The sequence below is a fragment of the Leptidea sinapis genome, chromosome 1 (assembly GCF_905404315.1).
Source record: "Leptidea sinapis chromosome 1, ilLepSina1.1, whole genome shotgun sequence".
In the NCBI taxonomy this organism is placed as follows: Eukaryota; Metazoa; Arthropoda; class Insecta; order Lepidoptera; family Pieridae; genus Leptidea; species Leptidea sinapis.
In genome coordinates this window covers 21,852,669-21,864,744 of record NC_066265.1, presented here as the reverse complement: position 1 = coordinate 21,864,744, position 12,076 = coordinate 21,852,669, and the positions used below count along the sequence as shown (strand labels likewise).

The 12,076-nt window shown below is 39.2% G+C and overlaps 1 protein-coding gene across 4 annotated transcripts in view; it reads left to right on the top strand.

The window, feature by feature from the left end:
- LOC126973347 (integrator complex subunit 5) overlaps nucleotides 1-12,076 on the top strand; it is a 43,510-nt gene that overhangs the window by 21,736 nt on the left and 9,698 nt on the right. For 3 of the 4 annotated variants that reach the window (XM_050820688.1, XM_050820616.1, XM_050820847.1), the window contains 8 exons: nucleotides 814-972; nucleotides 2,148-2,460; nucleotides 2,814-2,991; nucleotides 3,925-4,039; nucleotides 6,123-6,346; nucleotides 6,551-6,709; nucleotides 6,883-6,999; nucleotides 10,358-10,526. In XM_050820688.1, coding sequence (XP_050676645.1) covers nucleotides 814-972; nucleotides 2,148-2,460; nucleotides 2,814-2,991; nucleotides 3,925-4,039; nucleotides 6,123-6,346; nucleotides 6,551-6,709; nucleotides 6,883-6,999; nucleotides 10,358-10,526 — 1,434 coding nt within the window. The remainder of the gene's footprint in view (nucleotides 1-813; nucleotides 973-2,147; nucleotides 2,461-2,813; nucleotides 2,992-3,924; nucleotides 4,040-6,122; nucleotides 6,347-6,550; nucleotides 6,710-6,882; nucleotides 7,000-10,357; nucleotides 10,527-12,076) is intronic. The other variant, XM_050820773.1, reaches the window with a different exon arrangement.

Below are 12,076 nucleotides of genomic sequence, written 5' to 3'. Positions count from 1 at the left end.
CTAAAGTTATAATATAACTAAGAAAGCAACCTTAACTTGCAAGCTTGCTCACTTAGTTAAATTGCGAAGGGCGTATTTTAAAACGTTACACATACAAATAGCGCACTTTTTTTCTATGGCTGCATAACTTTATTTAATACTTTTGTGAAAATGTACAAAACAAATTTGTTTCGATATTCAGAAGCATTGTTCAAAATGTTTGGATGGAGTGTTTTCTTATAACATTACAGGACATTTGTTTTAATATGCTTTACAGTTTACAGCTTGACGATATCTATGTAACGGGGATTCCATACCACACTATAATGTAATAAATAAAGCGAATGTACGTAACTAAAATGATCATCGTGAAATTTTTACACACGTAGTCAGGGGTTGAGAAAGGAATATAGGGTTGGGTGCATTTTATCTCGAATCTTAAAGTGGATCGTGGTACGATATGACTTCAAAGTGGACATTGTCGAGGTCACAAGTTAGTTTACATTTTGACAACCTTTAACACTTGCGACACAATACTGTAACATAACACTAAACTACTATATAGTAGAGCGCCCGAATCTTGAACATTTTGCACACTTATGAAAGACCGACGACAATATAATTTTTGTATTATCTTGATCTTATATACTAACCGGGATCACCTGGATAATAAAACAAATATAGAAACATTCGTTCTAAGAAAAAATAAGTCTATTTATAACCAACCAACCAAACCAACTCCCAATAATACCTGACACGTTTCACTTGTGTTCGTTGTTAAATTAATTAATTATCTGTGCAGCTTCCATTATTGTTAGCCAATAATAATTACAGAATACCTCTTACAAAAATTGGAGTATGAAGTAATGTTTCCGGAGCGATCGATTCCTTTGCTCTCCAGTACTGCAGAAGAGATTGGTATTGTGAGAGAGAAACTACTCGAGGGCAACCAGTTGGAACAATATTCCACAGCCAGGATTATCATACTTGTTTGTAAGTATTTATTATTATTACTTGTTCATTAAAATTTATTAATTTAATTGTAGTAACTTGGCTTGTTCATTGTTGTTGATGACAATTAAGTCATTGCCTTCAAATACATAATAACATGTTAGAGGGTTAAGAGGCGTGAGATTGACATCGGCGACTTAACATTCATTACGGTACAATATAATTAAATATAATTGGAGAGTAAACATAACAATATAAGTTTATCACGCCATTATATTAAATATGAAATGAGTCCCAAAGTGAGGATCTAAATATCTGCTGGTAGATAAATCGCGAATCATTTAGTCAGCTCTTTGAGCTTCGAAAATTGTACCTAAAGAGCTTGTGGTTGTTACAAAGTGTTTATTGTATCTATGTGTGGTTGAGGGTTGTTAGTACTACGTGAAGGTCGTAAAATCGTTTGCTACAGAATATAGACTTCTGTTACATGAGGATATTTTTAAATTAAATTATTTATAAAAATACCATTGATTTAATTTTCAAAGACTTTTCTTAAAAATTGTAATCAGTTTTCAATGTTTTTTTTTTAATATTTAATATTTTTGCATTTAAACTCAACAGTGGACAGCGGTATGAAACTTATGTATTTATATTTGTCTGTGTGTTGCATATGAAACTGTCCATTATCGACAATATGCATTAGATCCTTTCCTAGCCTTTTTTATATTTAAATTAACTCGAAAACCTGTGATTTGATATCTATTAGATAGTTGCACTTTTCCATTAAATGTTTGAATTTTAATTATAACTGCTATAGCCTGCGCATTTCGTTACTCTAAAGATATATGGTAATTGACTTGAAAAAAATCTATAATTTTTTTTAATTTTTTTTTCAAACCATGTGTTTATTTATGTAGTTCCGATAGACATTTCAATTACTAAATGAGCATTAATGTTACTTAAACTATAGGTCCCGACACGCATCGCGATGAACGCTTATTGTTCGCTGGTTACGATGTTGTCCTTAGCTAAATTGACATTATTTTCGCTCAATGATACTGCTCCGTGTTGGGTCCTCATCTCTAAATGATTCCGTGCGTAATACATGTGTTGGTGTTAATATTTTTGGAATGTTGTATCTCTGAAGATATATGTTCCGTTCACACTCTCATCCGATCTACGATTATATTTATAAATAACATGTTATTTTATTGTAGGTTATAATCAACCATCAGAATTCGTTAGCACACTTAGCTATCTCCTTCAGTATTCCAGAAACGATACAACATTAGCGCTCTTGGTGCGAATAATATCAGGTACAATAACAATGCACACGCCAAATGACTCGCCAGATGTGAACATTGACACTGACCGATACCAGGGCTTTATTAATACTGGAGTAGAGTACGCCCTCCGAGACGCCATGTTGTGTGACGAACAGATCAAGAAGTGTTTCATTGATAACAACGTGCCAGAGGATCAGAAGACCTATGTCCATCATTATTGTCTCAATATTGTTAAATTGCTCAGGTGAGTGATCAATTATTTGTGAAAGATGGATTCATCGTGAAAAATAGTCAATTTTATGTCCTGTCTTTTTTTGATTATGTAAAATGTCAGCAGTCGTCGTCGTAACAAGAGTAAGTAGTATTGCCGATATCGTTCTCTTGCTTGCCCTTAACGATCTATAATTTTATTTTACTTTTTTTAAATCAAAATTTTTACCATCTTGTACATAGAGAGTATAAATATTTTTTTTAAATTCAGATAATTATTAAATATTGAATCCCAATAGCCTGACTTTCTCTGAATATCTAACCGATATGTAGTATCATAGGGAAGTCACTAATCTACCGCATTAAAACATATTGAACATAAAATAGGTGGGAAAACTCAAAGCGAGTTGCAGCCTTACGAACTCGTAGCATCAGCCGTGCGGTCGAAGCCAACTTGTACCGGACGGGCGCAGCACTCCAGCAGTACTCGTCGTTGCTGCGCCCGCGTGTCCCGTGCTCCATGTCCACTCTGCCGGAGATGGACACTTGTCATGCCATAGCACAGGTACTTGGAGCGGAACCAGTTCCCTTATCTATTTATTAGCATCGCCAACACAATAATCACCAACTAATTACATTTAATATTATTCAAAATAAGTCTAAGTGTTTTTTTGAATTTTAAATGTACAACATAAGAATTAATACCTACTAAGATAAAATATAATACAATACAATTATATAATTAGTTTCTATAAAGTGAAAATTAATTTAAATGAATAAAACTTATTTTACTTAAATACGGCAGAACTAAAATGTAACATTAAATGAATAATTTTTGTTGAACAGCAAATTATATCTCTGTCTAGCAACATATCTATTTCCGAAGTTTACACCGAAGAGCAGAGAACTTATCATTAAAAATGTCTATACTTCGATCGACTTTCGGAAAGTGAACTAGGTTAGACTTAGCAGTATTTGTTAATAAGAAAATTTTTAACAAATAACAACCGACTTCAAAATCATTATTCCAAAACAATAGATATAATATGCATTAAAAAGTATATAAATAGTTGCGTATTTTTATACAATCCAATTAATTAATCTAATTCTAGTTACGATTATTGTTATTTTTGGAAATGGAAAGATTCGGCCGAGTATCGTTAATTTGCTCCTAACTCTCACCAAACTATCTTTGAAGTATATCCTTTCCTGGGTTTATAGGCAGCAATGTAAACACATTTCAGTTTCAGCTGCGTATTTTCAGCTTTGTGCCATTATGCACTCTCGACTGGCCGGTCACTTTATCTGAGCGAACAAGATGGTAGCTATTAATTAGAAGAGAGACTGAGCCTTGCAGTAGCCGTTTAAATGTCAATACGTCAAAACTATGTCGTTGCAGATGCAGCGTTAGGCGCTGCAAGTTTACTAATAATAATTTTACTTATATATGAATCCCCATTAACATGGCCATTAAGATAAGAAAACCTTTCATTTTTAGGTGCTCGACAGAGTTGACCTGTCCGGGACTAAGTCACCACCACCAAGTGTGGAAGTTATTCTCAAAATTGTCCACGCTGTTGTTCAGTATTTCTTCAGATGCTTACATGAAACAGGTACAAATTATGTTTATGTGTACAACCAACCAGCCCACGAGCAATGAATTAGAACTCAGATGAGGACACCACTGCCATTACGAAATTTAATTTGAAAGATGTTACGTGCGATGGTAATAACACAATACAGAAGAGTAGGGATAGGTCGCGAACTATTGATGGAAATTATTGCTACTTTTAAATCATTGATGAAATTACTATTAAAATAACACAAATGATTTCTTAATTTGGTGGTGACTGGTGTTACACCTAATATAATCTGCTATTAAAATGAATGAATAAAATGTTACCAATGGCGCTACTGATATCACATGGATCAGAGGTATTGACAGTCATGTGACGTAGCTGTGTACATACATGGTGCGATCAATGAACGCATTTACAAACAATAATTACTATCACAATACAGCCATGAAGCTAATGTTTTCATTTTTCTCTTGTCGTTCAAAAGACCGTTTACAGCCAGCAATAAATAATGTTCTTTTGTCCTGCGATTTGTTTTCCCGCAATCGATCTAGAATTACGCTGGATTAGATCCAGCCATAAGTCTTATTATAACTTGGCGCTGGCTCATGCAATCAGATTTTCATATGCAAATATTTTAAACCTCTTGAAAGGCTCTATGCTCATTAGCTCGATTGCTGTAAAATTTCGTTGGCTTCAGTCTATTTATATAATTGGGCAGTGATAAAGCGCAGGTCCAGCCAAATGTGAAGTATTGCTGTTATCACTGGTCTGGCGCACCCCCGTATCAGCTCGAATCATTTAACCGCGTGCAACGCAGAGCAGCTCGAATTGTACGGGACCCAGTGCTCTGTGAACGGCTGGATCACTTGGCGTTGCGTAGAGACGTCGCAACATTGTGTGTCTTTTACCGCATTTTTTTACGGGGAGTGTTCCGAAGAGCTGTTTCACCTGAATCTTGCCGCCGAATTTCACCTTCGCACGACATGCCACAAATAAGGATATCATCCGACACATAGTACGATACCTTTAAAAAAAGCGCGTTCATCTTCCTTAAAGGCCGGCAACGCTCCTGTGATTCATCTGGTGTTGCAAGGGAATGTGGGCGGCGGTGATCACGTAACACTACGTACGCTCGTTTGTCCTCGTATTTCTTAAAAAAAATGTTTTTTATCATTACCTCCTTGACTGTCTTAACATTATTTTAATGGAGATATATGTTTGTTATGCCTCCAGTTATCATTCTCAGAGTTTTTGACTGTAACCATCAAGGCACAGCATGATCTCTAGTTTAGATTTATATTTCGAGAGGCGCAGCAATATACATTTACATATTAACACCGTGCTGATGCAGGCTTCATACAGTATGGACTTAGCATATTATATCCAATAAGTGTAGGTACATACTTGTTAGCGCATCTGCTGACGATATACAAAAAATGACTAAACCGCTGCATTAATTTTGTCATAATGTATACTTGACATTGACTAAGATGTGCCGTGGCGTGACTGATTTGCTTGTTAGAGTCAATGTCTTACTACTTCTTCTAAAGTTCTTACGTGACTGATAGGCGACCTGAAGTCGACGTGGCTGACGTGTGGGCACGAACCTTTAAACTTGCACTCTTTCATAGAATCTCTCTAAAGTAATTCACAGTTCTCTTGATGCAACTCCTTTTCAAAACATAAATCTGGTATTTTAAAGTCGGTCGCAGGAGACCTTGTAGAATATTCGTCGACCGAATTGGGGACTTTTTGAAAAAAGGAAAGGCCTAAAGCACTCGGAACCGGCGAGTATATTGTACGAAAAGAGTAACGAATGTAGAGGAGGCGCGTGAGGCTTGTAAGGATAGGATGTGTTGTCCCTACCTACCCCGACGAGATGAAGGCGTTAGTGAGTGTGTGTGTGTGTGTGGTCTTTTAATGATCACGTAGCTTGACTTTACCCAACACTTCCATCTGAGTTCATTCATTCAATCAATCAATTTACTTTCATCCATATCCTCATCTCTCTACATGACCAAGCTTCTTTAATATTTCCTTTTCAACAACGCATTAAAAGCTCTTATGAAGTTTTATTATTGCTATTGTAATTTGACATATTAATGTACGATTACAGATATTATGTCAAAACTCCGCGGTGTACAAACAGCGAGTCGTTTGCTTCGCAAGTTATGCCTGCATAGTAAACTAGCCCGGGCCGTGGCATTGCGTCAACTGCTAGAGACTGCAATGTTCAGGGAAGACAAGATATTTGGCAGTAAGCCCGTTATACCGAACCTACTGGCCACTGCGAGAGAGTGGGAGGATGACGATCTCCTTATTACTATGAATCAGAAGCATGTATGTAACATATTCATTAACCAAGATTTTTACTTTTTATCTAGTTTTTTACGAACCAATGCTTAGTTTATCATTTCATTTTGAATTCTATTAGTCTTCAAATATATCAAGGATAGTACAATCAACACGAGAAATTGAAATCTATATTATTGCATAAAATTACATTAATTAGAATATCTTTAGTATATTTATAAAATATTACAGGGACCTATAACTCAATTAACGCAAAGTCATACGTCTGTGTTCCACGCGGGAATCATTGGCAAAGGTGTTCGCAGAAACAGCAGCGAAGACGATAACGGCATACCGCCGATACTCACACCCAATAACGAGCTATTGATGGGGGCACTTATGTCATGTATGGTGAGTATCCTGCTCGAAGGACCAACGTATAAATGTGTTACTATATTTTTTTTTGTTTTTTCTCAGTTAATATTTATCTTTTCAAGAGAAAACATATGATTCTAATGCAATTATATAAAAAGTCTCATAAATAACCATTTTGCCACCTTGCAAAACTTATACTTAATTTTCAGGATGGTAACAATGGTATAGTGGAAGGCGCAACATCGATATCATTATTGCTTGTTGAGCTCGTGTCCCCAGACGTTATGTATAATGGATTACCTTGGCCGGACGAAGACTTTACAAAGGTACATATTTTTTTTATTATGATTATTATCAATTAAAATTATATCAATTTAATTTTAATTTTTCAAATTATATAATTATAATATTTAACGGGTTGGTGGATACAATATACAGGCGATGGATCGATTTTTTGTAATACAAATCACATCCCGTAACGTTTGTCACTCAGTAAGAGAGTTCTTATGAACAGTACATCACATCCAATACTCTTTCATACTCTACTTTACAGTCTCTTCGCTTATCACTTGCTAATTAACTCGTCCATTATAATATTAGTTTCTTTTTATTATTATATATATTATCTTTCTAGCTTTCGCAATGAACAATAATTTTATTTCAAATATTAGCAAGTTTCATTATCTCAGGACTACAGAGTTTGGTAAACACTGCTGTCACTGCCAGTAATCTACTTGTTATGTAACAATAATGCTAATCACTAATAAATCATTAGTATCGCTTGTATTGGTATAACCCACAGTACTCACGTGATCTCTGAGATATTGAGTGAGTCACTGATTACTACGCGGTCGTTACATACCGTTTGTAATCAACGCCAAGGTTACGTTACGCCGGTACCTATCGAATTATCACTAAAAATTCTAAGTAACAGTATAATCTCAGTAACAGCCTGTATATCGGTATACTCGGGGTAGATATGCCGAGCGACGTTCAGTTCCGAGACAGTACTTCACTATAGGCCACCACCTGCAACTATTTAGTCTGGCCCGCTTCTTAGGTTGTCGCCGCGTGTGGCACTATAGGTCAGCAGAGTAGGACGAGATGCGGTGCTTTTTTGCATCCTACCCGTGGAGGCAGATCTGTTTTTCGCTGGGGGATCCAGATGCCGCTGCTGACGCTGTTGCTGATGTGGTACTGCAAGGTATGGAACTCTTCATTCCATCCTCCTCTAAGCCTATCGGTGGCAGGTCCCAACCATGGTTTGACCTCTCCTGCAAAATGGCCTCTCGCCGAAAGCAGGAGTGCTATCAGGCTTGGGTCAATGCGGTGGTATCTCTATGGATGTGAATTCCAGCGAACTTAAAAAACACTTCAATCATGCCTCCAGGTCCTTCAAAAGAGTTGTTGCTGACGCGAAGTCGAAGCACATTGGAAGAATTGGCGAGAGACTTGCACGCCTTCCCTCGGGAACTCGTGCGTTCTGGTAGCTCGCCAAGGCTGTCCAAGGAAACTTCTGCCAGCCAGCCATTCCGCCACTGCACAGGGATGATGACTCGCTGGCCCATGACGCGAAAGAGAAAGCTGATCTCCTGAGCTCCCTCTTCGCGTCCAACTCGACTCTGGATGACCAAGGTGCACCACCACCGCATATTCCTCGGTGCGAGTCATATATGCCGAAGGTAAAAATCCGGCATGGCGCCGTGCTTAAGGCGCTTCTCACCTTGGACATTCACAAATCGAGCGGGCCCGATGGCATTCCCCCGATAGTGCTGCGGACATGTGCTCCGGAACTGGCGCCGGTCCTTACCCGTCTTTTCCGGCTCTCCTACTCATCAGACGTAGTCCCGAAATTATGGAAGGCGGATTTAGTCCACCCGATCCCTAAGAAAGGTGTACGCTCAGATCCGTCCAGCTACCGCCCCATTGGCATTACCTCCATTTTCTCCAAAGTAATGGAGTCGATCATCAACCGCCAGGTCTTGGGATACCTAGAGGGGCACCAGCTGATCAGCGACTGCCAGTACGGTTTCCGTCAGGGTCGCTCAGCTGGTGATCTTTTTGCATACCTCACCCATAAATGGGCGCAAGCGGTTGAGACGAAGGGAGAGGCGTTGGCGGTGAGTTTGGACATAGCGAATGCCTTCGATCGGGTGTGGCATAAAGGGCTTATAGTGAAACTGCCATCCTATGGACTTCCCGAGAAGTTGTTCAAATGGGTCACTAGCTTTTTGGCTGATCGGAGCATCAAGGTTGTTATCAACGGTGCATGCACCGACTTAAAGCCCATAAACGCTGGTGGACCGCAAGGCTGCGTGCTATCCCCTACGCTGTTTCTTCTGCATATCAATGATATGCTGCAAATCAGCAATATTCATTGCTATGCAGACGACAGCACAGGGTATGCTTCCTACACCGGCCGTGCCAACATGTCCCGGGATAGCGTCGACGAGAACCGGAACAAACTTGTGTCTGAAATAGAGACTATGCTTTGCAAAGTCTCGGAATGGGGCCGATAAAATTTTGTCCAATTCAAGCCCAAGAAGACGCAAGTTTGTGCGTTCACCACTAAAAACTCTCCCTTTGTCGTATCCCCTCGATTCGAGATCACTCCTCTGACTGCGACAGCCTGTATTGGCATACTTGGCGTCGATATATCGAGCGACGTTCAGTTCCGTGGTCACTTGGAAGAGAAAGCCAAACTGGCCTCAAAAAAGCTTGGTGTACTCAGTAAGGCGAGACAGTACTTCACTAAAAGCCACCGCCTGCAACTTTATAAGGCGCAAATCCGGCCTCACATGGAGTACTGTTCTCACCTCTGGGCGGGTGCTCCCCACTACCAGCTTCTTCCATTAGACCGCATACAACGAAGATTCTCCGAACTCCGATCGGCTTGATTCTCTAGCATTGCGTAGAGATGTGGGTTCTCTCTGCATCTTCTACCGCATTTATCACGGGAAGTGCTCAGAGGAGCTGTTCGGGTTGTTTCCAGCGGTCGACATTACCACCACCGGACATTACGTGAAAAGTACCATCCGCATCACGTAGACGTCTGGCATTCCACAACCGCGCGTTTTGTTCGAAATTTCTTGCCTCGCACAGCCACTTTGTGGAATCAACTACCGGCAGCGGTCTTCCCGAACAGATACGACTTAGGGACCTTCAAGAAAAAAGCATACTCCGACCTTAAAGGCCGGCAACGCATATTTTGACACACCTGTTGTTGCGGATGTCCATGGGCGGTTGCCTCACCTCTCCCCACCCCGTGAGCCTCTTGCCCGTTTGCCCCCTCTCATATAAAAAAAAAGCCTGCACGATATAACTCTAGTAGGCAGATGTTCTACTTATTCGCGGCCGCGCGCTAAACCTGCATGATACAACGCTAGTAGCGATGTTGTTCTACTTACTAGCGGTACCATGTGTTTCATGCTACGTTCGCCCTTTCTCTCTCTATCTCAATCGGTATCGTGCGGTGGCCATCTTGTATTTAAATAATGATCCCAACTTCGTTCTTTGCACCCTTGAGAACCTCGGATACGATATCCATAATATTGAAATCAGAATTTCGCGCGGCGGACATCTTGGAGTTAAAAAAAACCTGCACGATACAAGGCTAGCAGGGAAGATGTTCTACTTACTTAGTTACCGGGACGGTGGCGTCACCTCACACGACATACATTGCAGCAGGTGAGCATCGAGCGCGAGCTGTATATGCGTGGCGCGGCGGAGCGCTGCTCCGTGGTGCGCGCAGCGCTGCGGCGGGCGGCGGCCGCGCGGCCCGCGCTGTGCGTGGCGTCGGCGCTGCTGCGGGCCACGGCCGCCACGCTGCTGCACCGCCTGCGGGCGCACCTGGGTGGGTACCGACCATATCATTAAGGAGACTGGAGACTGAAAGATACGTAGCGACAATATCAATAACCGGCATGGCCAAAACATTTAGTGACATCCAGATTATTTAAAATAATGTAACAAAAATAATAGTCAATTCTACAATTAGCCCTTCCGCAGGGAGTCCGCGACGTAATGACGAAAGCGGGTTGATGTGGAATTAAATAAATTGAATTTCTGATTATTTTTAGAAAGTGTATTAAATTGGCGACCATAACAATTGTTGCGGGACTGATATGCTAGGTTAGTCCGGCTCCGATTATCTTTAAATATGTTGTCGGTCCAAACTGGACGTTTAGGGATTTTACAAATAAAATTAATTTTTGGTAATAATTAAGTACCCGTTTGATTATTAATTATTTTATGAAGTAGTATCTTGTCTAACGGCATCGTTAAATCGTCTGCATAAAGGAGGCACTTATTTTTTATGACTGATATGATGTCATTTATAAAAATGACAAAGAGCAATGGACCAAGGTGTGATCCCTGAAGTATTCCCGATGGAATCTATTGGTGATCTATTGGTAACATATGATATGACCCATCATAATAAATCCCATGAACTCCATACTTCTCAAGTTTCTGGAAAGTAATCGATGATTCGCTTTATACAACCTTCTGCAAATCGGTATAAACCGCATCAACTTGCTTCTTATTGTCAACACAGGTCACTATAAAATCTGAATATTCTATTAAATTTGTATCAGTTGATTTGTTATTAATAAAACCATGTTGTTGTCAACAATTTAATGGTTTAAATAAAAAGTAAATATGATCATAAACAATACTCTCAAATATCTTAGCAAAACAATTCAGTATACATATTGGGCGATAATTACTACATTTAGTTTTTGTACCTGCTTTAAATATGGGAATAACATTTGCTATTTTCTACAACTCCGGAAAGCAACCAGTGACTAGAGGTTTATTGAATATTAACATCAAAGGCAGTGCAAGTTCTTTATCTCAAAATTTAATAAAAAATTAGGGTATCCCATCTGGTCCAGGGCCTTTCGTTCGAATCTAGATTCTTGATCTTTTTCAAAATGTCGATTTCCTATAGTGTTAACTTGCTTAAAGTGTTTGAGGAACCATCAGGAAAGCAAGACTTTGATGATAAATTTTGGTTATACTGAACATACACCGATGCTAAATAATCAGAAAATAGCTGGCAAATTTCAAACCCAGATGTTGCAACACGATTATTATAAATAAAGGTCTGTGGCCGTTCATCATATTTTCCTTTTGATTTGGTGAAATTCCAAAACAATTTATTGTTACAAGACATTTCGACATTGTTAGTATAAGCATTGCAACATTCATCCATCAATCTACTGGCTCTAGATCTAAGGAGAGAAAAAGTGTCGTAATCTAATTAATTAATCCTGGGATTATGATACATTTTGTATTTCGTGTGCATTTTCTGCTTACTTCTTCTAAACATTTAACTAATGACTGACTGAACCAAGCAGGTTGTTCTTCGTTATTAATTTTTTTTTATGTTGTATTTTTTTT